Source organism: Ornithodoros turicata, chromosome 8, assembly GCF_037126465.1.
Source record: "Ornithodoros turicata isolate Travis chromosome 8, ASM3712646v1, whole genome shotgun sequence".
In the NCBI taxonomy this organism is placed as follows: domain Eukaryota; kingdom Metazoa; phylum Arthropoda; class Arachnida; order Ixodida; family Argasidae; genus Ornithodoros; species Ornithodoros turicata.
In genome coordinates this window covers 18,520,398-18,546,353 of record NC_088208.1, presented here as the reverse complement: position 1 = coordinate 18,546,353, position 25,956 = coordinate 18,520,398, and the positions used below count along the sequence as shown (strand labels likewise).

General features: G+C 43.2%; 1 protein-coding gene across 3 annotated transcripts; it reads left to right on the top strand.

Moving 5' to 3' along the window:
- The first annotated feature begins 1,320 nt into the window (after nt 1-1,320).
- On the top strand, nt 1,321-24,556 carry LOC135366596 (carcinine transporter-like). 3 transcript variants are annotated; one of them, XM_064599372.1, is made up of 12 exons: nt 1,321-1,486; nt 2,870-3,082; nt 5,690-6,088; nt 9,666-9,769; nt 10,610-10,764; nt 12,735-12,903; nt 14,972-15,095; nt 16,647-16,744; nt 17,118-17,332; nt 18,797-18,978; nt 20,342-20,520; nt 22,961-24,556. In XM_064599372.1, exons 3-12 carry the CDS (start codon nt 5,690-5,692, stop codon nt 23,022-23,024), a joined length of 1,689 nt encoding a protein of 562 aa, XP_064455442.1. In that variant the 5' UTR covers nt 1,321-1,486; nt 2,870-3,082; the 3' UTR covers nt 23,025-24,556. The 3 variants fall into 3 exon arrangements, with proteins under 3 accessions (XP_064455442.1, XP_064455443.1, XP_064455444.1); XM_064599373.1 differs by lacking the exon at nt 2,870-3,082; XM_064599374.1 differs by lacking the exon at nt 2,870-3,082 and having other exon boundaries at nt 1,321-1,503.
- Nucleotides 24,557-25,956: the final 1,400 nt, after the last annotated feature.

Genomic DNA, 25,956 nt, shown 5'->3' with positions numbered 1-25,956 from the left:
CTAGTATGCAACAGTGCTGCATTGCCTTGTAAGCGGTGGTCCACACAAAATGGAGTGATGAGACTGGTACTGTCACCTCCCCTGAACTTTCTGCTGCACTTTCAGGGTGTCCTGCTTGCTTGAAATGATGCCTTTGAACTAGCTAGTCTATTTTTATGCTGCTATGAAACAGTATTTGCTACGGAAATATACATTGGAAGTTTCGTACGTCCGCTTTTAGGCTGGAGTATTAGCAAATAATTGAAGCTTTACACATGTTGACTTTGTTTACTTCTACATAGAGAGGTTATTAGTTCAGTGTTTGAGAATCGAGAACAAATTCTTTTGGTATGTTGCGATGGTTTTAGATATTTTTCGACTAATATATATATATATACATATATATATACTTTGTGACTTCATTATGTAACATACTGTGTTGCACAACTGAACTTGTGCTTCTATTCTGCTGTACTGTTTTAAATGCGTTCTTTGTACATAAACTGTGTGCTCATATATTTTGTACTTGTTTTGGAACTCTTTGCAACTTTTGTATTGTGTTTTTTTTTCTGTGTACGCGTGTTTGAAACTGTACAGAAGCTTTTACAGTATTTTGCTTGAGTTTGGTGAATGTAAATAAAAATAAATTTGCTTCGACGCAACCAACACTTCCGTTTTCGTACACTCTAACATATGAACAGGTGCTCAAGTTGCTACGGTAAGTTTAAGTAGATAAGATGACTGAAGTGTAAAAATTGATATACAGTTGTGCCTTTCACAGATTTATACAGGAACTGTTTACATGTCTTCCCATTTGTGCAAACTGGCCTGGAAAATTTCGGCCTAAAATCGCATTGAATCGGACTACTGCCTGCTAAGATCGTGCTCTTTGCGTTGCGTTCATGGCTCTGATGAGTCCGGTAGTTGGCTGGCTACTTCTATCCCTTGATTCTTACAATGCCGTCGACTACCCATCAGTTTATTCTGAGAAGTGTCATAAAGTTACTCGCACGTTGTGGTGCCATTTACCTGGAAATTTCTTTTATCCATTCCCGCGAGCGCTTCACGGTACGCAAGCGCAAGCTATTGCATGCGAGCAGACGACAAGGAATCGCACTCTTGAGCAGACGACAAGTCGAATTTCCGAGTGATTTCTTACAACTCTTTATGACAGACAAATTATCTGTCTCAGGGTTCTCAGTGATTAATTACTTCAACGTAAAACGACGAACAATATTTACGGGATTCGAAGACTTTTTCTCTTTCTTCCGTTTTTTTTTTCTTTTTTCTTTACCACAACGCCCCCTACGGGGAGCGTATTTAAGAAGCCGCAGACTCTGTCCGTCGTGTTCGTGAATCGGGAGGTGTTGGCGGAAGTCGGCCAAGGAGTCGGCCGTGCCCCGGGTTGGAGTGTGTTGTGTTATGTGAAGTGCTCTTTCCGCATGTGAACGAAGGTTGGTTAACGAAGAAGAGTAATATAGGAGAAAGCAGCTAACCAGAAAAGATCGTGAGTTTGTTTGTCGTGTACGTTCATTGCTTGGTTTTCCTCGCAGCGGATCTGTGACCTTGTTAGCAAAGCATAACAACAACGAAGCATGGTTCTGCGGTACTGTGTCCTGCGTACTCACATACTATTGCATGTAAACAGGCTCATGCAGTCGAACCTCGTGTTTCCATATTCGGACGTGTCTACGAGTGTCGCGACACAATGACGATGCGTTTATGCATTGTGTGGGTGGGCTTGAAGACCTATTTGACCGGCGTCTTACCCGTGACAGAGAATAAATTTTACAATGTGCATGCACATATAGTCATACACACACTGACACACACACACATGAGCTTCGTTGGGACATACGTTTAGAATGTGCGTGTGTTCCCTAAATTCGTGTCGCAATAAGCGCGACCGGCTCGGCGAGTTCGCTGGTAGGAGCTTCATTCATTTTAAACCGTGTGTCGCTCGTCTTACGACGTCATAGGAACACGGTGAACCCGCTTAAGAACTGTAACCTCAGGCAAAATGGCTGGAAGCACTGTCACTCAGTATGCCCTCCAGAGCATTGTATTTCACTTGTCACTGGAGAAAGTGGATAGCTATATGCATGTGTCTCCTGTGCAGACTCACTTGTATTAACGTTCTCTGCTCACGTTCAGGAGGTGAACAAGCCCTTTCCCTTTTTGCATTCTACTCCTCACTTATGTCTGTTCATCTTTAGCTCCTGGATAGATTATGCACTGCTGCGCATCTTATTAAACATCTGCTATTCAGTGTGTGTTCAAAATAGAGATATGCTTACAAAAGTCGTAGGTGAAGGGTGAAGGTAGCAGCAGGAGCTGGTTACAACACCTCTCAGCCACCAACGTCACAGTATTAGTAAGAGTGACCCAGTTCATGGGTGCTTTCATGAACAGCCAGACTTTCCATTATGATATGTGGCTGTGCCATTATGATATGTGTGATTCATTACGCCGCGCACACATTTTATTGCACGTGCAGTATTGCACTGTAAAACCAATCATGTCACATTCAACATGACACATGCACACATTCATGATTCACATTCATGACATCAGAGGGATGAAAGCTTGGATTATTCATGTGAACTCTTGAAGTTCCAAATATGTACAGAGCTAACTCCCTTTGTTGTAAAATTTGGATTACAGTTTCGTTTTAATGCAAGTGGCCATTATTTTTATGTCTATGTGATTAGGTTGGCACGTGCAAGAGAGGTGTAAAACGCTGTAACCGTGAGCAGAATACTGTGCCATGAAAAGGGGCTTCGCGTGTTGCTGTTCACATTCGGCAAAAAAAAAGCGACAACATGATATGTGTGCACAATGTCACATGTCTTTTTGTTTTAGTTGTTTATTTTGTGGTCTTTCCTTTAAGGCTGGAAAAAAAGTGCAGAAAAGAAAAGGAAGTCCCACAAAGTGCATCTTATTGGAAACACCTTGGTCAGCTACTACTTCATTGGTCTCCTCAAATCAGTCTCATCGTCCAATCATCATGGGGGGATTGTTTGAGGTGACCAATGACATGCAGTTTTCGGATTGCTGACCTTTTTGAGAAGGAGAAAAGGGGAAAAAAAAAAGAACAAAAACAGTAAATTGTGGTTTTGTTTGTGCACCTTTCATTCTGCGAGGAGAAATTCTCGCGCTTTAGTGCCTCCCCAAGGCACTCAACTCCCCAATGTACACTTTTGCCCTCAAACCAAGTTAGCTCGTTAGTCTTATTTAATTAATTAGACACAATTAAAAAAGTGCTGGCAACTATGACACTCGACTGCTAATAACATTCAGTTGGTTTCGTTTCCGTAGAACTCTGTCTTTTCTTTTAAATCTTGCTGCGTGTTGGTTGAGATACCCTGCACACTAACCCGCTGTTCATAACTATTTGTTTTGCATGGTTTGTGCATTTCAAATAGATGGCTGGTAAATGAATGTGAGCTACAATCTCAGTGTCTTGTGACCAGAGCTGTAGAAGTTGCTCAGATTTAATTAAGTTTCAGTTACATGACACAGGAAGTAATTTAGTTACAGGAAAAGCTACTCAGACCAAAATGTAACTCAGTTATGGTTAGCTACTCATCAAATGTAATCGTGTTACTTCAGGGTTAATTGGGCTGTAGCTGGGTTGTAGGTGCTTCAGGCAGTGTCTGTTTAAAGTGGCCAGACTTTTCAGCCACTCCCATGACATATTTTGAGACGATGTTGTCCACACCGGAAGCTCAAAATTTATGCAGTGAACTAGGTCATGCAACTACTTATATGAACAACAAAACTTGCATGCAGCAGAAGTCAAGCGAGGAAGCACAGCTAACATTAATGTTAAATTGGTCACTGTGGCACCAGTGGTGACACTCATCATTAAAGTGGGGAATACATACAACCATAAAACTAATTAATTAGGGATGGGGCGCCTTCAGAATTTTCTGAATCCGAAGCCAAGGAAGGTTCTCTGAATCTTGCAAATCTCGAATCTTTGGAAGCCTTCCCTTTAAAACACGTTTAAAAAGTCAGGAAAGAGAAAGCAATCTACTGAGTAGTGTTTTGAAGCAGAATCTGATATCTTTGTTTAATGAAAAAACATATTAAATAATAGTTCACTTTTGGAAGGAAACATACTATACAGGGTGTTCCAGCTGAATGCGAACATATTTTTTAAAAATATATATACATCACTTTTTCCGGGATGAAATCCATTGCGATACAGCGTATGCTGGAAGGCACATCCTTAGGAGGGCATTAGCAAACTCCTAAGGCAATGTCTTAATTAACTTTCAATAATTAACTTTTTAATTATAAAAGCTACGGAGTTGTCCCAATGAGAACATCTGGTCCCCTCGGTCACTTGATACGGAAGCCGTTTTCAGAACAAAAATCCGTTCGATAGATCTTACGCAAAAAAATTCGTGAAGGAACACCTTTTTTTTTTTTTTTTTGTTCGTTGCGCATCTTCGGAGCGCGACCTTCACCCACAATGTGAGAGGGTGAAAAAGCACACTATCGCCTCTTGCGTCCTGGAAAAAGATTGAAAGAAAACAGAAAATGCAACCCAAGATAAGGGCAGTTCCGATAGAGTCACCCGATACATTTGTTTTTGTTTTGTTTCCGCAAGGTAAAGCTCATCTTCGACGCATGAGGCAGCACTGTGCTCCTTCACCCTCTCTCATTGGGGGTGTAGGAAAGACGCATCTCCGAAGATGCGCAATGAACAAAACAAAGAAAACAAAATGGTGTTCCTTCGCGAATTTTTTGCGGACAACCTATCGAACGGATTTTTGTTCTGAAAACGGCTCCGGTATCAGGATACAGAAGGGACCAGATGTTCTCATTGGGAAAACTTCGTGACTTTTATAATTAAAAAGTTCATTATTGAAAGTTAATGAAGACATTGCCTTAGGAGTTTGCTAATGCCCTCCTAAGGAGTGCCCTTCAACATATGCTATATTGAAATTGATTTCATCTTGGGGGGGGGGGGGGGGGAAGGGATATATATATATATATATTTCTTTTAAATATGTTTGCATTTAGCTGGGACACTCTGAATACTACCATATACTTCTTTTTAAATATAGTTTATTTAGCATGTTGTTCATCAACTACAGGAAATACATAAGCTCTCAAGTCTGAATTATTTCCAGGGGAACAATCAAAAGCAAAACCATGTTGTTTGTAAAGTGGTAATGTAAGATTTCGTGCCTGAACTCTTTCAGTCCAGAGCAATGTAAACAAACCAACAAGAAAACACAGCTGAAAAGTTTTAAATTAATGGGCCTGGGGCCCGCCAGGCAATTGGACTTTCGCAGATTCTGGAGGCGCCAATTTTAAAAAGAAACAAACGTGGATTCGATTCGCTGTTTTGGGCACTGGGATTCGGATTCTCGAATCCCCTGCCTAGGATTCGCGGATTCAGTTGGCCGATCCCTATAATTAACGAAAAGAAGGATTAGAAATTTGCATATTGTTTCAGTGGTGATGAGTATTTGCAGAAATAGTTACTTTTTTTAGAGTAATTTAACGTTACTGTGCCTCGAGTACATGTTTCAAGCAAAAATGTAATTAAATTCTTCTTCCAGTTACTCCTTTGTGAAAGTAGCTAGCGTAGAATTAATTGCTATGAAAGTAATTAAAAACAGAAACCTAATTACTTGCAGTGAGTTACTTCACAGCTCTGCATATGTGACTTCTATTGTTCTTCCCGACACAGATGGACTTCAACAGTGCCTTGCGCGGTGTCGGCGACTTTGGCCGCTACCAGAAGCTCCTCATTGCCTTCCTGGTGGTTCCGTCGGGGATCATCTGTGCTCTGCTCTACTTTGCGCAGTACTTTATTATTCTTTTACCCGAGGACTACTCGTGCCGTATAAAGGTCCCAGAGGATGCTTACCTCGCTCGGGCCAACGTTTCCAAGGAAGCTGTGCGTGCGTTGGGACTTCCCCACGATCCCAGCACGGGAAGGCAGCACCAGTGCCTCATGTACGATGTGAACTTGACTCACGCTGTGATAACGGGGACCTCGGTACCGAATGCGTCGTGGGCAACTGTGGAGTGCCAAGATGGCTGGGAGTACGATTACGGGAATTTGTATCCCACCATTGTTACGGAGGTGAATGTTTGAACTTTCTTTCCGTGCTTACAGGGAAAGTGTTTTCTTTTTTATTATTATTATTATGTGGAACTGGTTTTTAAGGTATTACTAAAGGAGCCCAGAAAGTAATCTCAAAAGATTTTCTGTTTCTGACACATTATGAAGGAATTAATGTGTCTTTGACTTGCCAACTACAGTGAAACTCGCTTATAACGATATCGGGGGTTATCGCTGATTTATTCGTTATGCGAGGGATATCGCTACGGGAGGGCTGACGTAGGTCAGCGCCATCCTTCGCTAGTCGAGCGCTGCGCGTTATCCCGCGAGCGACGCTGTAACGACGAGAGGGTGGAAATACAGCAGAATCTCGATTGTACGATCACGGATTATACGAATTCTTTTCCTGTCCCGGCCGGAATGCCTTCCCATGTATTAGAGTTCGGATTATACGAACGCCTTATCTTGCCTTTACGGTTGATAGGAACGAGCCGAGGGGCCGAGGATGCGGCAGAGGTTGTTCTCCAGTGACGCGTGAGTCATATGCTGCTGGTCCTTTCGAAAAGGGAGGGATATCCTCACCACGAACTCCTTTACATCATGTTGCGCAATGCAAGCAATGACTCTTCCTTTGGTGGTGGTAATGGAGAATGAGATCAAAGGGATTACATGGCCCCAGCCCTGTTGAAAAAGTTCATAGAGTCGTCTGTATGAGCAGTCACATGGAGCTCATATATATGTGTTTATTGTATGTGCAATCATATGAGCTTCTATATGAACACTCTCATAGAGCGTATGAGCTATATGAGCGCTCTCGTACTGCCTATGAGCATTCTCATACATGGTAAATTCATGTACATGAATGCACATGAACCGTCTGAGCAAACGTGCAACATGCGTGATTAAGCTAAAGTGACAACACGTGATTGCACCGTGATAAACCGCGAGGCTGTGTGACATCGCACTGGCTTAAGAAAACAGCGACTAGAACACGTGGAGGGAACATTGGCAGCTGCAAAATTACGCATCCCCATTCCGCAAGTCGGCTTCACCTAACGCCTGCGTGTTTTAGGAGAAGCTCGCTTTAGAACACTGTCGCGCAACTCGCGGATGGAAAGCACGTGCTGGGCCTTTTGAATCCTCTCACCATTGGTCAAAAACGGAGACACAAAAGCGTTACGGCCGACCTCTTTCAGACCAGCTCCCGTGGCTCAGTGGTTAGCGTGCTGGCCATGTCACGTCGAGACTGGGAGGTACCCGGGTTCGAATCCCGGTGCCGGCTGTGCTGTCTGGGGTTTTTCCTGGGTTTTCCTCAGACGCTTTCAGACATATGTCGGCACTGTTCCCTTAGAAGTCGGCCCAGGACGCACATTCCCCCAGGGCGTGAGTCGTGACGTTGCCCACATACGTGAGGCCGACAACGGCAAGCCCTATCACCACCACCACCGACCTCTTTCACTGACAGTGTTGGAAAATGAACGGTCAGTCCATTTTCTTGCCCGAATTTCGGATGATACGAATTTTTTCCCGGTGCCCCGTGAGAAAAAGTGCGAGGGTACATCCTCATGACGTTCCGTTCCCGCAGTGCCCTATACAATTCGCGGAAGGGTGCAACGCCGGACAGCGCCCTGCCGAAGCTGGTCGACGCGAGCGTGAGGGCGTCAGATATCGCTGCACGAGCACTCAGAACGGTGGTCTTTATCGTTATGCGCGGGCCCATTCTCCATAGAGACATTGTATATTTTGACGGTAAAAGTAAAAACGGTCGTTCTACGGGGGCGAGGAATCGATGTGCGTGCGTTTTACTGTAACACAAAAAATTTCTCCGTATGCAATATTTTTCTTAGAAAAACAAAACAAAAATGCAACCGAATATCGACGTGCGCGTTCCCATTCAACTCTCTCTGCACGGTAAAATGAGGAGGAGGAGGAAAAACGTTGCCAGTGATGTCATTACAGTCACAAGAGCCACTGCGCTCCAATCGGGGCCGACACTTTCATTGTTTTTAAATCTTTTTTTTTTCTATGCCAGTTCTCTCTGTATAGCAGACGACGTTTCTCTAAACAAATCCGCGGGCTGTCCCATAATGACGTCGAAGCGACTCGGGGCAGTTAGTTGTGGGCACTGCCACTGCTCTGCACGCTCGCGGGTTTTAAAATCAAATTCTGCGATATTTATGCATCTGTCGCATGAATCTCATCACATAGCGTGCTTTAATTAAAAGGGGGTTGTGACTGAAGTGCTTTCCGTGCTTCTTTAAAGTCTGTCGAAGTATTTTTGGCACACCCCTCAGAAACTGAGAACGTAACGTTCCGTGAATATGTTTCCTGTTACAGCACAAGACACGTTCAACGGAAAGTAGTTGTGCGAGTGAAGATGAGCCCTATTTTTCGTGTCTAGTACACTAGTAGCTTCGGTACACTACCAGAATTTTTTTTTCTGCAGGCAGAGAAGTTACAAGATACACACTTCCAGTAACTTTTAGCTTTGCTGCCCCACCATGTAATGTGGTAAACCGATAAATTGAATTGAATTGAATACGCTCAAAGTAGCACAGAAGTCATTTCTAACACCCTATTTTCTTCCTATAAAACTGTTAAGTAGTCCAGTAAGATGCACCATGAGAAGTAATTCACCCCACAGAGTCATAATTACCGTAGAAATTGGATTCAAAGTACTCCGCAAAAAGCGACCGTGCACAGCGGTGGTGGAGAGCAGTACCAGCCTGTGATCTGTCTGCGGCCTCGCACTGACGCTACTGAGTCTGCGCTCACTGATTGGTTCAGAGAAATGTTGTCTGCTACTTAGCTGTCGTCTGCTACTCGGCTGTTCTCTGAAAAGGCATTGCTCCTCGCTCTGTCTTAATCAGGCCGCTCCTTCTAACCCCAATTCTCCAGGGAAACTGGCAAGACTGGTTTACGGTGGCAAAGGGCCAGAGCGCTGACCCCCAATGACTAGCAAACCAGAAAGCGTGGACCCGTCATCGGTGACGTGGCATCATACTTACTTATACCCGGAGTGGCAAGTTAAGGGTGAACGCGCGGAGCTATGTTTATGAGAGTTTTTTTCTTCTGGGAAACAAATTGCACACATCAAAACCTTTCGTGCTGTTCGGTGAATAGACACACACACTTTCATGGGACGTCTTAATCTGAAAATTTTTTTGGATGACCCTGTTTACTCCTTTAATAAAGCTTTACTCAGAACTGTATTCGCGCACGCTTGCCACAACAGACGCCATGCAGTCTTTTTACGGTACTACACAGTAGGAACTCAGTTTCATGGTACCCTTCTTGGAATACCATCTGTCCTAAGATAGATTTCTGAAGTGATACAAGCTTATAACGGAGAGATTCCATTTAGTCCAAGACCAATCGAAGGGCCAGTGAGCCCCTCTTCGTGGCTGTTCTGCCCCAGACCATAAAAATATTGTCCGCCAAAAATAAAGAACCCCTCAGTGGTCTTAATCTTCCAGTGGTTGCAACTGATATTTTCGGGGCTCCGAAAAGATTGGTCAAGTCACGGTTCACATGACAACTGTGTTTATTTCCTCTGGTTTGTGCACAGGGTGTTGTTTATGTTGGTGATTCTTTGCAGTTGGATCTAGTCTGCAACGAGAAAAGAAAATCGTTTCACATCCAGCTTGTGTTCTACATGGGCACATGGATCGGGTCCATTTTGTTCGGGTTCCTTGCTGACTGGTACGTGTTCTGCCTAAAATTGCATTAGCAGTGGTTGGACAGTAGCGTGTGATTGCTGTCCATAGGTATGCCTGTGGTGTCTGTTTTAGATGTCATTCACAAATTCTTATTCGCTGAAACAGGAGACGCGGGTAGAATTATGTGAGAAAGATGCGTGCAGCTGTTATGAACGGTTGAGTTTTGTTTCCCCAAGTCCCACGAGGCTTTTCTGTCTACGATTTTCGAAGTATGCTGTCGCACGTTCCCAGGGAGGGACTTTGCATATAGGTCTTTCGAAGTTGAGTTCTTAAGTTCTCAAGTGTCACTCTGTCTGAAACACATGAGTTGTTTTGCACCGCTATTCACGCATGGACAATTTCCTGATGAATGTGGCACAACACAATGAGCCGTGACACTTTCACCAGGTGGAGTGACATTGGTGGGAAGAAAGGTCACAAAACGCAATTAAAAAATACTACGTGATGACCTGCGCTTCAATCTTGGTGCACTGACATTGTCATGTGTTTGTTGTTCTTTGCGTTTTACAAGCTTTCTTTTTAGGCTGAAGCAAAAAAAAAAACTTTCTCCCACATGTCTATGACTTTCCAATGTACAACTCTGCCCTTGAACCAGTATCTTAAAGCTAATGAGTTTTATCTAATTAGTTTAGATGCAATGCAAGATAGATACAGGCAACTACGATACAGAATTGCTGACAACGTTCAGTCGGTTTCATTGGCTCAGAGTATTCTTTAAAATCTTGGTCCATGTTAGTTGGACACCCTTTGTGTTGTACTTGAATGTAATGCAGAAAGAACACAGTATATTTTATGTACTCCTTACTGTCTGTTCCAACACTAGGAAAGGACGCCGGTGGTCTATTTTCATAAGCTACTTGGTCGCCTTGATGGCTGGTATCGTGTCCTCCTTCACCAAAACCCTGTATCTCTTCATGGCATTTCGTTTTGTCCTGGGCATGTGCATCATACCCCTGTCCGAAGATCCTTTTGTTCTTGGTGAGCATTCAGGTCTTTCTAATGTAGGAATTTTTAATGTAGCGACAGTGCGAAACTACTCTTGTACAGAAAACTTATACGACGTATAATATACACTAAAGGACTAACGAAATTACTTTGAGGATGATACTAAAACATGTGTACCGTATTTACTCGTGTATAAGTACCGTACTACCATATATACCCGCTATCTGTGGCGATCTCCCCAGAATCTAACGTCGCGGAGCTCCCACGTCAAATGGTCTTCCGTGCTATCAAGTGTGGAGATACTCCTACGAAATGGTCCTACGAAATGGTCCTACGAAATGGTCCTACAAAATGGTCCTACAAAATGGTCCTACGAAATGGTCCTACGAAATGGTCCTACGAAATGGTCCTACGAAAAAAGGTCCTACGAAAAAAGGTCCTACGAAAAAAGGTCCTACGAAAAAAGGTCCTACGAAAAAAGGTCCTACGAAAAAAGGTCCTCGATGTCAGTCGTATTCGTCGGTCATCACTCTGGCGCTAGGCCCTCCATCTCGTTGACTGTGCGACATGAGCGGCTGCGCAAGTGCGACACGCTGACCGGCGCTGCGCGAGACAATCTGGCACTGCTACTAATGTCGGGGTGCATTTATTGCGCGGGGAACAAAAGTGCTCGGTGCTCAAGTTTTGGTGCGCTTGATATGCGGGTAGATACGGTGCCGAGATGGGGTGTCATCTGTCGTATGCCTTATGTTTCAGGTGCCACCACGGAGCACTTTCATTCTGTAAGGATTTAAATCTGACAGTCTCGTGTAATGGGATATTGTAAACACGTTGATGTGTGCGACATATTACTTTTTGTGAAATTTAGGCATTGTCCGTCGTTGCTTTTACCTGTGTGCCGTACCAGTTTGCAGACTTGTCCTGAACAGCAATTTTAACGCAGAATAAGCTCCCCTGCGGTCCCTCGTGGTCCCATGGTCCTGATTAGAACACTGCTCGGGCTTACCCGAGCCCGTTTACCCTTACCCGGGCCAGGTAACGTTTTCTTTTTGCGGACTTGGGCTGGGCATTGGTTTCACCATGGCTGGGGCCGGGCTTGGGCCCGTACATTGCCAGGCCTAGGTCTGACTAGAGGCTGTGTTACTCCTCTCTTCGTTAGCCGTGGTCAAAATATTACAGCCTGATACAATGGGCGGGGCTTGGCCCGGCCGGGTAGCCCATAAATTTCACGGACCAGGCTTGGGCCGAGAAACATAGAATCCTTCGGTCTTGGTGAGCGCCTGGACCTAAAAATATGACCTGTGCAGTGCTCTAGTCCTGACAGAAATAACTTGGAGACACTTTGCAAGGGGAAGGTCTATCCTATCGCGAAATCCAGTACTCGCGAATGGCGGTTGGTTGAACCGACAATCCAACCTTAAAATAAATATTGTTGAGCAAAAGTTAGGAGAGACAGAGGAAAGGCAGTCTGAGCAGTCCAGTAGTTTACCTGTAATGTCCCACATGAGAGTGAGCTGTCTAAGTGAGTGGCCTGCTGCCGGCTCTCACACACACACACACACATAAAACTCTGGAAATGTCTCGGGTCGGTCTCGGGTCGGTCTCGGGTCGGTCTCGGGTCGGTCTCGGGTCGGTCTCGGGTCGGTCTCGGGTCGGTCTCGGGTCGGTCTCGGGTCGGTCTCGGGTCGGTCTCGGGTCGGTCTCGGGTCGGTCTCGGGTCGGTCTCGGGTCGGTCTCGGGTCGGTCTCGGGTCGGTCTCGGGTCGGTCTCGGGTCGGTCTCAGGTCGGTTAAATTGCCCAGTAGTAAATTGGCCGGCCCAGGCAAGTTATTATTATTATTATTATTATTATTATTACCCAGGCAAGTTAAATTGCTTGTAGTAGAATTGTTTATAGTCAGACGCTTCTGCCCGATACGGTTCTCGATATTACATTAGGGAGCAAGCTTTCCTTTCAAAGGATAAGCGCGAAGGTTCTTGTAAAACCTGGCCCCAATCTCGCAGCATTGGAGTACACTGGCCTTCAGCATAGGACATACGTCATAGTGCTGTGGGGCTTCTTCTACATCGTGGCGTCTGCTCTCTGCCCTTGGATAGCCTATGCACTGGGTCACTGGAGTTATCTCAGCCTTGCAACTACCCTTCCGCTTCTCATCGTGGTCATCTTTTGCAGGTTGGTGTTAGATGCTTATATGCTCTAGCTCTGCACACCCTGCACAACAGACCAGTAGTTTTAAGATACATCTGCATTTGGCTGAACACTGATAAAATGTTGATTTATATTGCTGGGTGTCTTTTGAATATGTTAGATTTTTTTATAAAAAGCCACGAGAGCAGCACAGGTGTTGTCTTTGCAGTCAGGTTATATGTCCAGGTGGACATTCGATCGAGAATACGTAACCACTGGATTTTACCCAGTAGGTGGACATGCACTCAAAGAGAATATGTAACTACTGGGTTTCACCCAGTAGTTTTATCTAGTACCCAGTAGGTATAGACATTTGCAAAAATAGAATATGCAACTACTTTGTTTTACCCAACAGTTTCACCCAGTAGTTGGACATTCACTCTGAGAATATGTAACTACTGAGTTTTACTGGATCACTACCTGATATTCATTGACTCTTAATTACGGGGTGTTGGGCAACAGCGATACTGCAGAATGGGAGACAATTCTTGTTGAAGGTGATTAGATTATTATTATTATTATTATTTTTTTTGAATCCTGAAAAAAAGCACATGCATCGAAATATCCATCACTGAATTTTGCTATGCACATGACCGTTTAGGACCTAACTAGGTCACAAGGGCGGTTGATCTGTTGAACTCCAATCATCTCCATCACTCCAAAGCGTGTGGCCCTCTGGTGGGGAGTGAGTGCTGTCCTCCATGTGCACCTGACGTGTCCAGTTTTGGCTCATTTTTATGTTTTGTTATTTGTATGTTCTGTTAGGCTCTGTCTGAGCCAAATTGACGCTGTCTCTGTGTTGCTCATTGTGCTTTCTCTGCCTTGGCCTTCAACTGATGGCCGGCAGTATTATCCAAATAAATAAATAAATAAATAAATTTGCTTAGAGAATTCGAAGATAGATATTTCAGAGCACATGTTCCGTTTCTTTCACAGTTTCATTTTCAGAGCACATGTGCTTTGGAACTTTCCCCATGCAACCACTATAACCTCCTTATCTTTCGGAATGTTCGCCCATGCCTGCTTGTTGTCCCGTTTTGTCCTGTTTCGTCCCGTTGTTCATGTACTTCACTGTGAACTTCGCATTTTTGATGCCTTCATTCACGTAGTCCACTACACACTCTAACAAAGCGGCCCATTGATCTCAGCCGTAAAAGACTGAATGGACCTTTTCTCCCCCCCATGTTGTCGACCCACAATTCGCATGAACCTTTAACACTTCATACTTAGCCCTTTAAATACCTTGCCAATGATGAGGAGGGAGCCCGGAAGAACAGCCTCTGTTCGAAATATCCGCAGCTCTCGTCTTGAGGCACTTCAGGGTATTTTGAAGATGGATTGGCTTTCAGTGAGGGTTGTCTCGAGTTTTGTTATCTGACTTTTGCCCAAAATTCCCAAATTAAAAGATTAATTGATTAATTTCAGGTAACTAGTCATCATGTAGTTACATACTTGAGCAATTGTCCTCCTGACTGTATAACCCACCTGCCAAAACAGTATCTATGCTGCTCTTATAACTTAAGAAAAAAAACAAAAAAAAAACGTCCTGCAGATATTTTAATTGGTGTTTAACAATATTTATCCATATTCTAAATTCTGGTATTTTTGCACTTATACCTAGCATGTTCCTTGAGCTCTGTGAATTTGTGTTCTGATGTTGTCATTTTGAGCAAATCCCAGTTACGATATGAGAAGATGGGAGTCCTTAACGTAATGACAATGAAATGACATTTACCGCTGCTCGAAATCCTGTTTGATTAATGAACCATTTGATAGTTTATGACCTCATTATTTAAGCAGACTAACTAGATTAATTGAGTTCTTTCTCAACATAAGAGGCAGCAACAATGTCTATTTGCAAAACTGGGCAGCTGAGAACTAATTCTGTACTTTGCTAAAAAAAAAAAAAAAAAGAAAAGATAAAACACTCACAAGCAATTCTACGTATCAGTATCACAATGAGAGCTGGTAGAAGAAAAAAAGAAAGCATTAAAGCTATTTAGCATGAGCACGTGGAAAGAGCGCACGAAGGCGTGATTTTGTTCTCTCCCAGGTATATTCCAGAATCGGCCAGCTGGCTTCTGACCCGTGGAAGAACTGAGGAGGCCAAGAAATATCTTGCCATGGTTGCACATATCAACGGACGAGAGTTCCCTTCTAATCTAGATCTCAAAGATGTAAGTGCCTCTCAGACTGTGACCGGCTTGTGCACATCAAAGTTTGTCACCTAGAATCGTTGCATCAGAATTCCAGAAGAAACCATGGATATGACTATACTCAAGTTTGTCAGCACGGTTGAGCTTTGTTGCGGAAGACCGTAGTAATTCTATGTGTCGTAAAAACTATGTAAAAACAAGGGCTCGGCCGGTGTTTTAAGCGAACGTTGAGATCTGCCTTCATGCGGAAGCCCGAATCGGAAATGGAGTGACTCCCCTAGATCTTGCTACAGAACTATCTCTGCTCTGGTCTCGTATTTCCCCATCTTCAATCTCAATGCTTTGACTGTAGTCTGTTCATGACATTCATGTATTGCCATGTGTTTTTCTTCTTTTCTAATTGTACCCACTTGGAGAAAAGAGTAAATAACGTTTTCATGCATGCATAACTTGACCCAGGATTGTTATGTACTGCTAGCAAGCTGACATCTGTGGATTCTTACGACCTGTCTTGGATGTCATTGCTCTACTTCTCGAATTCTTCTTCAGGGTGTCACACGAAAAATGAGCCGAAGTCTTAAAAAAAAAAAAAACTGTTCATCGCACACCAAAACGACTGACTGTGTAGTGTTACCAGTGGTGTGAGGATACTCAAACTATTTTTTGTCTTTAATTAAATGAAATTAGTCAGTTTTTAATTAAGGATTAGAGCCAAAATGTCAATGAGAAAGTTGTACCGGGCGATACGACGACGTGAAACCTGATTGCAACTTTGTACCTCTTAAGGATCCTTTTTGTCCCGGGTCCAAAGACCAACTTTCAGGTTTGCAAAAAAGGCAAGGCGGCACCTGTCATACACGCGGGACGAGAGACGGATCACAGCGTTCTTGAGCATCCTGCCATTGAACGAAGACTACAGGTTTTCCTGGCGATTTTAATCCAAGCGCCATCGAAATTAATCCACGTGCCATGCAAACTTTATGGGGCATGGATTAATTTAGCTGGAACTTGGATTAAAATTGCCAGGAAAACCTGTAGTCGTAGCTCTCATTAACATTTTGGCTTGACATTGACTCCTCGCATGTCCACGACAGGTCCCAGATCTAATTTTTGCAAGCCCGAAGGTTAGTCTTTGGAGCGGGGAAAAAAGGATCCTTTAGATGTACAAAGTTGCAATCAACGGGTTACGTGTCGTTGTATCGCCCGCTATACAACTTTCCCATTGACATTTTGGACCTAATCCTGATAGTTAAAAAGCTAATTAATATTTCTTAATTAATTACGAAACAAGAAACAGTTTAAGTATCCTCACACCACTGGTAACACTATGCAGTCTTTCTTTTAGGTGCGCGATGAGCCATTTTTAAAAACAACTTTGGCTCATTTTTCGTGAAACACCTTGTAGATCTCGGAAGGTATCCTAAATAGGGCTTAGGAATGGCACAACTAGATGTGCTTAGAGTTTGTGCACACCCTCGCGTAGTTGCAGAGTCACGTTTTTCCAGTTTAGCTGGTCACCACAAACGTGGCACTACAATACAGACTGCACGGTTTTTATCATCCTTCCTTCAGCGCACAAGGGACAGAGCTTATGAAAAGGAAGTGGGTATCAAGGACACGTTCCTGAGGCCAGGAATGCGCAGGCATCTCTTACTTAACCTTGCTGTGTGGTGAGTGTGATTCGTTTTGAGTAATGACGAATTGACAGTCGAAGACAGTCGTCATTGTGGTAGTCGTTTTCAGTAATGACAGTAGTTTTGAGTAGTGAGCAAAAATTTACGGAATACGCTGCTGCATGTTCCTTCCTCAGAGTGACACGATAGCAGCAAATCAGACAATACAGACTTACAAATGTGTGTCTAGTTAACCAAGTCATCTGTTTGCAAGTACATACAGTCCCATTCACTGCTAGCGTGTTGCTCTGAGGAAGGAATGCACCAGAGCGTGTTCCGTAAACCTTTGCCCGGCACTTTGCCGACGATGCGGGCCTAGAGCCGGTTTGTGTTGGCACGTGCTACAGTAATCAGTTTTTGCTCTGTGCAGGTTTCTCACATACTGCGGCTACCACACCAACGTGTACAATACGTCTCATCTGGGCACAGACGTCTATGTGGCGTACACTATTGGTGCCCTCTTAGAGCTTATTGGACTAGTATTTATGCTGTGCTGTGTTGATAGTGTGGGAAGACGGTGGCCCATGGTTGTTTCCACTGGTGTGGCGGGTGTCATAGGAGTCTTTTCATTTTTCTGCGCAAAAGGTAAAGTCATTCTTCGTGCTGTTACATTGCGTAGACGTTGCGTAGACGTTGCGTAGACGTTGCGTAGACGTTGCGTAGACGTTGCGTAGACGTTGCGTAGACGTTGCGTAGACGTTGCGTAGACATTGCGTAGACATTGCGTAGACATTGCGTACAGTTACTTGGTGCAGTCGATTCACCTCGTGATCTACTACCAACAGTTCAGTATGCTTCCCGCAATAAGTATGTCTCAGCAGGACACGATTTCGTCTCAAAAAAGTCTAGAACACTGCGTCAGAAGTACTTCTCACTGTTGTGTGACGAGGTGAATTTCCTGTCAGTTGTGATGCCTATTTTTGTTTATTCATAGAGCATATTCAGTACTCGCGTAGTTTGAGCAATTGCATATTTTGCGCACCCCTATTTTAGCACTGAAAATGACAAGAAAACAAAAAAAATATGTAATTTGCACACCAGCATTTTTGCGCGCGGACATCTGGCATGCTTGTCTCAGCGACCGCGGCGATTGCTTTTCGCAACGCTGTAAGTGCTACCAAAGTTATTGTGGTGCTTTTGTTTGGTTTCTGCATTTGATTTGGTGATGGTCGACTGACGCTATGGATGATACTGTCACTCAAACTACAAAACACGAAGTATGCTCAACAATAACGCTATGACAAAACCTTACAGCACAACATGACAAAATTAGCGAACATAGCGTGCTTTCGGGTTGTCAAGTGCGACTAGCTGCGTCTCCCAGCAGAGTCTAGATGTGTTTCACCGGCATAGGAACGGTAGTAGGCCGGCATTTCGCCTCTCGACCGTCGGCGGTTGCGCAGTATTTTGGGCACCTTGTTCGCAGTTGCACAGTGCAGTGATAACGTCGGTATCAGCTCCACAGAGAGCCTGTATGACCATCGTATTAAAATTTTCAAATTTTTCGTCGATTGAGTATCATAACGAATGTTCCAGCACAATTTGTGCAGCCCCAACTTCTTAAACTTTTTTTGAGAGGTGGAAAGTTTGCAAACTTATGTGAGTAAATATGGTATTATGATTTATTTCACTGTTATTACGCTGTGTCACACTTGGAAACTGTACAGGTGGCTGGCACCTATATCACTCACCACTCAGTGAACGGGTGGCAGGGATAAATTGCTAATCTAAAAAAAATGTTACGTTATAATTAGAGCCTGAAGTTTTCGGGAAATATTTTTTCGAAATTCGGGGGGGGGGGGGGGGGTAAAAATCGGGTAAATAAACGTGTGCACTAAATTCATGCGAATTCGGGTGGGCTCGGGAAATTGGGCTCAGCTACTCAAGCTAACTGTAGTGGGGGCAGTGAGGGCAGTTTGCCGGGTAAAAATCGGGTTTCTCCCTAAATGGGCAACCTTCAATTCGGGGTGCAAATTCGGGGGAAGAGTCGGGTAAAACCCTAAGACTTCAGGCTCTAGTTATAATATATGTAATAAAATATTATTGCAGACTCGAAAAACGTCATCTTAGCACTGAGCCTCATCATGAGGGTATGCCTCACAACAGAGTACGACATCATACTACAGTACTCCGCAGAAGTGTTCCCCACAGTACTCCGTGGCCGATGCTTGGCACTGCTACGTGTTGGTGGGACAATGAGCCTGTTCATCAGCCCTTACATAGTATACCTGGTATGCCGCATGGAACAATTGAACTCTATATGGTTATTCGGATGGATGAATTCATGCTACAGCTTGATGTTATGTACTGTCTTGATGACACAAGCACTCTATTTGCTCAAAGATATGGATTAAATATAATTAGGGTAAAAATCGGGCGCCATTTTAAAATGTGTAGTTCGGGGAGAAATCGGGCAATGATTGTGCCTTCGGGTGCTATCGGGTGTTTTTGTTTCTCCTCTCGTCTATTAAGACCTTTCCTAAGCTCTTTGATTCGTTAATCTTTTGAAAATTTGATTAGTTAACCCAGCTTCTTTTCGGTGATATTCTCACGATTTAAGTGCATGTCATGCCAAAGTGTGCAAGGTGCTGATGTCACATGAAACATGTCGGTTCTTTGGTGGCAACATTTCTCTGGGTCTGGGGCAAAACTGGACAGACAAGTGTACAGGACGGGACTCAAACCAGCAGTGAAGATTTGTTTTCCGTCAAAACATGCGTAAAGAGCACAGAACTGTTCTGGTTTCGTCCCAGACTCCGGGAAATATTTCTACCCACTAACTTATACCAGCACACTTGTGTCTTATCCCTCTGCTCTGTTAGTGTGCCCCAGGGGCCTGTAGTGTGAAGTGTCGTGTAGTGTTTTCTCGGTACGTATTAGCAGTGATGGCCACTAACTACTTCTACAGTAGTTTAACTATAACTACTAACTACTTTGTGATTGAGTAGTTTAACTAGTAGTTCAACTACTTTTCGGGGGAGTAGTTAAAACTACTTTTTTAACTACTGCAATGTAGTTTAACTACATCTATAACTACTTAACGTTGTCCACCAACACCAATCCCTTGTAGCGTTCTTGGACACCTAAATATGAATCACAAGCAATAATAAACTTTGGCTCAAGCCATTGCTACGATCGTCAAATACAATGCTTGCGGCGGGATTCTTTCTGTGCCTACGCGATAAACTAGGTAAGTTGCAGAATTATTTCACAACAAATCAAATGAGGCTTCACTAGACAAGCATTAAAAGTGAAGATTTAGTACACATGCACGACACAATTGCTCTGCACCTCCGTTCTCATCAAACAAGTAGCTCAAGGTAAAAGTCAGAAGCACAATCGTGCCGTAAAGCTTGCGGCAAAATCGGAAGTAGTTGGCGCCTTCAGTAACCTAACTACTGTAGTTAACTACTTAAAATAGTAGTTTAACTAGTAGTTGCCACTACATTTCTGCAAGTAGTTGATAACTACTTTTTAACTACAATCAGGTAGTTTAACTAGTAGTTTAACTACATGTAGTTACCTACTGGCCATCACTGCGTATTAGTAGCGCACGGGTATTAATATGGCAGCGTGCTTCTCTCGTTGACGCAGTCCCAAACAAATCCAGTGTATCCCATGGTGATCTGCGGTGTGATGTGCCTTGTGCTGTCGGCGATATCGCTCTTTTTGCCCGAGACCATGGGCCAGCCCATGCCGCAGACTTTGGAAGAAAGCGAGCAGCTTGGAGCCAAACACAAAGTCTTGGATTGCCCTTGCATCAACACGAAAGGGTTAGTGTCGGTGGATTATGTGGCTCTAAACTGTAGAGTGAAGGTTAGAAACTACGGTATTGTTACGTGTTGTGTAAAACCCACCCTTTAGTGCCAGGCAGTACAGCCTTGTCCTAGTACAACAGTACTGACTTGTCCACAATGTGTACTTTTTCATTTTCTGTGTGCTGATATGCTCAGAGTTGAGCAGTGTGTTTTTTTTTCTCTTCCCGTACTTTGCAGGCAGAGCAGAACTTTAATGTAAAGGTAGCATACAGTATTAAGCTTTTGTGGCAGATCTATTTGTCCCTTAGTCTGCTGGAAACCTTGGTGCAGATTTTATCTCGGAAAAGTATTCTGCCTGTGTTTGCATACAAAAGTCACATGGTAAGTGGTGATAATGTGCAGAAAGAGAGTAGTAAGTAAAGTGAGGTTCGCTTGGCAATTTTCAAAGTCCAAACGAAAAAAAAAATTTACCACAATTAAAAACTGCCAGAAGTTTAAAATTAAATGCCGAAAGTCCGACAATCCTCTGGAGAGTACGTCGCCATTATAATTTTTTATCGCCTTAGGCGAAACACCCTGTGTACAGTCGCCGGCCGATTTTTCGGACATGCTCGATTATTCGGACTCGTTCGCACAACGGCCGCGGGTCCCATAGAGATGATGTATAAGAACGTCCAAAATTTTGGACGTCGTGCAGCTCCGTCGCTCGATATTTCGGACTCTGTTTGTCCAACCCGCGAATTTCTCTCGTGGGGTGACGGAAAACATTGGTATCATCTTAAATTCGTATCAAAAGAAATCAACCAACTAGAATATTGAAGAGAAAAAAAGGCAGTGATGATTGTTGATTTTCCATTCCCCTGAGTAGAAGAGGTCTGTCGTAGCGCTTTTGCGTCTTCGTTTTTGGCCAACGGCCTAGTACGTGCTGTCCGCCCGCGAGTCGCGCGACAGCGCTGTAAAGCGAGCTTCACCTAAAGCACGCATGCGTTAGGTGAAGCCGACTTGCGGACTTTATGACGGCGGTGCCTCTGTCAGTGTACTGACAGTGACGAAATGTCGCTTCGGGAAATAGAAGCTGATGTTACCAGGCAGAGCTGGAAGCGCGTTAGGAAAGCATCGACAAATTTTTCCAGCCTACTAGGGCTTAGTAAAGTTTATTTTGAAGCGAAATTCGTTTTTATCGGACTGCTCGATTATTCGGACTCTTGCGCGATCCCCGCCGAGTCTGAAAAATCGGACGGCGACTGTATTACATTACATATTGTACATTACAGTACACTACTGGTAACTTATCATTAAGCCCCTATTTTATCGTTGAAAACAATCTATCTACGAACTTTATTACGTAGGAACTTTGCATGTTACCAAAACGTATCTGTGTGAATGGGCAGTAACGCTTAGTAAAGCCATGGAGACAATGCCTCCTTGTAAAATATTCCACTGCACTGCCTGTAGGATTGTCTATAGAGAGACAACAAAGGCCCACAAAAACTGCTTACGAACTTATGTGTTGTGTGTTTGATTTGGCACAATTGCAGGCAATTGCCAGCAATCGCTCAACGCTAAATGTGTATGCCCAGGAAGATTTGTGGGAGCCATATTGCCGAGATTAATGGAATTGTGGGTGACGTGGGGCCGTGCAAAATGTGACCTTGACGCATTGTCATTAAGAGATAAATTGAGATGGATGGATCAGTTAAGGTTGCCAAACTTTGTGATGCAGTCTCCAGCCATAGTCGCAGTGGGCTAAACATGGTTAAGGTAATAAAATTTCTGCGATACTTAGAAGGATGGCTTTGAATTCATAGTTGCCTCATAGTTTTTACAGAGCCTTATAGTTTTTTTATACAAAGGTGCACTGCAAAACCTGGCAGAGTGACTTTTTTTTTTTTTAGGTGAACAGGAAAAAATTAGGTAGGCAAGGTTTTGGGTATAGAATTGACTTTGGTGACTTTCAATTTAATTAAGGATTGGATTCATTACTTTAATTTAATTTAACCCTGCAACAAACCATAACATGAAAAGGAACCGCATTTCCAGTCCACATGTCCAGTTTTGGATTTACAATGACATAGACACGTGCAGACACATCTGTGCCAATGTCGCAGGGTTGTGAGACAGAATGAGAGGTGTCCGAAGAGTGTTTTAAGATCTCCTAAAACATACCAGCAAGTTTTGTCCCTGATCTGTGCTTTCTTTGGTTAGCAGAGCAAGAACCAAAATCAATTGATCAATGACACTCAATTTTCAAAACTCGCTCAATTTTACGAAATATTTTGCACGGTGAACCTGAGTGTAAGAAATCGCGTCCTGCACGCTGACTTCAATTTGGAACATTTATGCACCACATTGTAGTGCGAGGCAGAGTGGAGACATATAGTAATTTTGTACAGGGCAAATCGCAAATTATTGCATTTAATTTTTGCATTTTTTTTTCTCTTTCCCTTTCTTGTAGCTCTGGTGACGACAGCAACGAAGAGAGTGGAACGATGATGTCACAAACAAACCTTTCCGTCTAACAAGGTCAACTTTGTACTCTCTGTGACCATCAGCTTTTGTACACATGGCTCATGGTGCAGAATCCTTCCACTGGTCACAGAGGTCTTCCAACAATGCAAGGATATTGCCTACGTACTTTAAACCCCAATATATATTGCCTGTACTGGCTCTGTGTAACATACGAGCATTAGGAGTCTGAGGACATGTCCCAAAAATCTACACGGAGTACAATTGTTGAAAAGCTTAACCGCCCAGTGATAACAGTTTGCCCTGTGAGATTAATCATTATTTTTCTAGCCAAACTTTGTTGTTGTTTGTTGTCATTTTACTCCGGATGTCTTCAGTTTTGTTGCAGTTATTTTTAGGACAGCGTTTAGATCTGCGCTGTTTTTTTTTTTTAGAGATGTGTGGCGCGTGTAATTTATTCTTGGGGACACCCTAACTTATGCTTTGTTGAAACTTCACTACGTAATTTCTATTGATGAGGCATTTGTTGGTTAGCTGCAGGAAAGTTGTCCACATGTAAGGCGTGCCTTCAAGGAGCTTCTTTGTGAAAAGAATCTCTCTAGTTCGATTCATACGAAGCTTGTGAGAATTTCCAAGAGTCCAAGAGAAAGCTATGTTACTGGTATTGTTTATGAGGTACACCCATGCATTATGCATTTAATTATTATTATTATGCATTATGCATGCGTTTTGGCTAGTACTTATGCGCGAACTTGGTTAATGTATCGTTTGATGTAACAGAACAGAAAAGTGGCTTGTGTTAGTGCAAATTTTATGTAGTAACACATGACTGTCAGACATGTTTATGTGTTATGTTATCAATCATGCAGCTTTCTGCCTGACTTTATCATGGAAGCTTACTTGTAGTACTCAAACTTGTAGTACTCTTGCAGTACTTGAAGTACTCAAAATGCAGGGCTTGCTTTCACGAGGGAAGTATTTTTTTCTAATCTCGTGTTTGAACTGCTTTTGAAGGCTACGATTTTTTACAACAAAATATTTGAAACACTGAAGACCCAGGAAGTTAGAGTAGAATGTGTTACTCAAAATAAATTAATTTTAATTAAACGGATGAGTGAATTTGATGCTATCCCATCAAACATGACTATGTTACGTTATGGATGTTGTGTATTTCAATTTCATCTTTTTTCCACGTCTGTCTTTTTTTTTTTATTGGGGCTAAAAATGGGGGGTTTTATGCAAGCTTCTGTGTGAGGGCATTTAGTGTTTATCCGTGTCTAATTATTAAACGTTTTTTTTTTTTAAATGCTTGTTTAGGACGTTCATAGCGTTTGTTAAACGTTTAAGCTTGCTCCTGGGCAGGTGTGGTTCTCTGGGGTTTCTATCCAATGTGACTGTGATGCAAGTCAAGGGTAAAAACAGATTTTACAAGATTTACAAGATAAAACACTGTATATGTAATTTTATTTTTATGCAGCCATATTTTAAGTCTACATATTGCCGCGAACACTAGAGCTTAACTTACAATTGCCTTACTTGGTAATGGAATAAAGAATGCATGCATGCAGTGCATGTGCCACCTCGAGCTGCCTTGCATCAATAATAAACGGGGGTAGCTTTTATACGTACCGGTCACTGTGAGATTTTAAGTTAGTGATAAGTGTATAGTAGACTGGGGAATGTAACAGGTGAGATGCAAATAATGATATCGGGGCATAGCTGTCCGCAGTCATTATTTTCCACCCATTAATTTTTTTTTTTTTCAGTAATAACTGACAACTATAAATTGGCAACACAAGCACAGCATAAAATGAGAGCCTGAAGTTTTTGAGAAATATTTTTTTTTCTTCCAAATTTGGGAGACTGGGTAAAAAATCTGGTAAATAAACATATGCTCCAAATTCATGCAAATTTGGGCTGAGAAACCTTCAGTACGCTAAATTCAGGGAGAAATTGTGCTTGCTTACTCAAACTAACCGTACTTGTTTGGTACAAATAATGATTTAACTGCATTTGCTGCCAAACGAGTTAGTGTGCTTTTCTACGGTCTCAGTGGGGGCAACTTGCCGGGTAAAAGTCAGATTTCACCCTAAAGAGTCAACCTTCAATTCGGGGTGCAAATTCTGGGCAGAATCGGTGCGCATAATGTAGTGCAACTCTAAACATTTTCTGAAAGCATCCATAGTTGGGCATATACAGCTTGGGACAAAACTTCATGGAACACCCAGGTGGCACATTTCCGCATTTCAGCGACATCCTAGCAGCAAACGGTAACAGACCACGCGTACTGTGAGTTGGATAGAGTAGCTGGTCACCTGTTTCTTATTAGATATCTTCCCGATAGGAGAGGCTAGCAGGAGAGGCTAGCAGGAGAGGCTGCTCCGATGAAGAGATATGCCAATGCCATGTTCCGCAAGCTTTTGTCCCCAGCTGCACCCAGCATCAAACAGGAATTTCATTAACCGTAAAACAAGAGGAGCATGTTGGTTTTATACATGCACCTTGTACAAATGCGAGACAGAGTACAGGGACGAGCTACATAGTGACAACGTCTCCCCAGCGATGTCCCTGTGCGCAGATTTTCATTTGTACAAGATGCTGAGATTTCATGGTGCACTTTGTTGTACCAAAGTGAACTAAGTCGTCAGTAATTGTTTCCACCTTGGCGGAAAAAATGGAATTTGGCTTGAACCTTGAAGTGTCTGAACATTACAGAATTTATACCATTGCGGTCTTGCATGGTATTCTCCCAAAGTGTTGTTTGTCTATGTAATGCAGAAGATCATAAAATTAATTTCTAAGTTTCGGAAGTGTGACATCACAATGTGTGCTGCTGCCCCTGCGGCAGCATTTGCTGCCAACTGAGGGCACAGACATGGTGCGGAAAAGTGCCTGTGCCATAGCTAGAAGATAGACACCAGAGCACTTGATGGCATAGTCTACCATTTCATAATCCGAAGCCATGTTGTGGGAGTGCGTAATGTT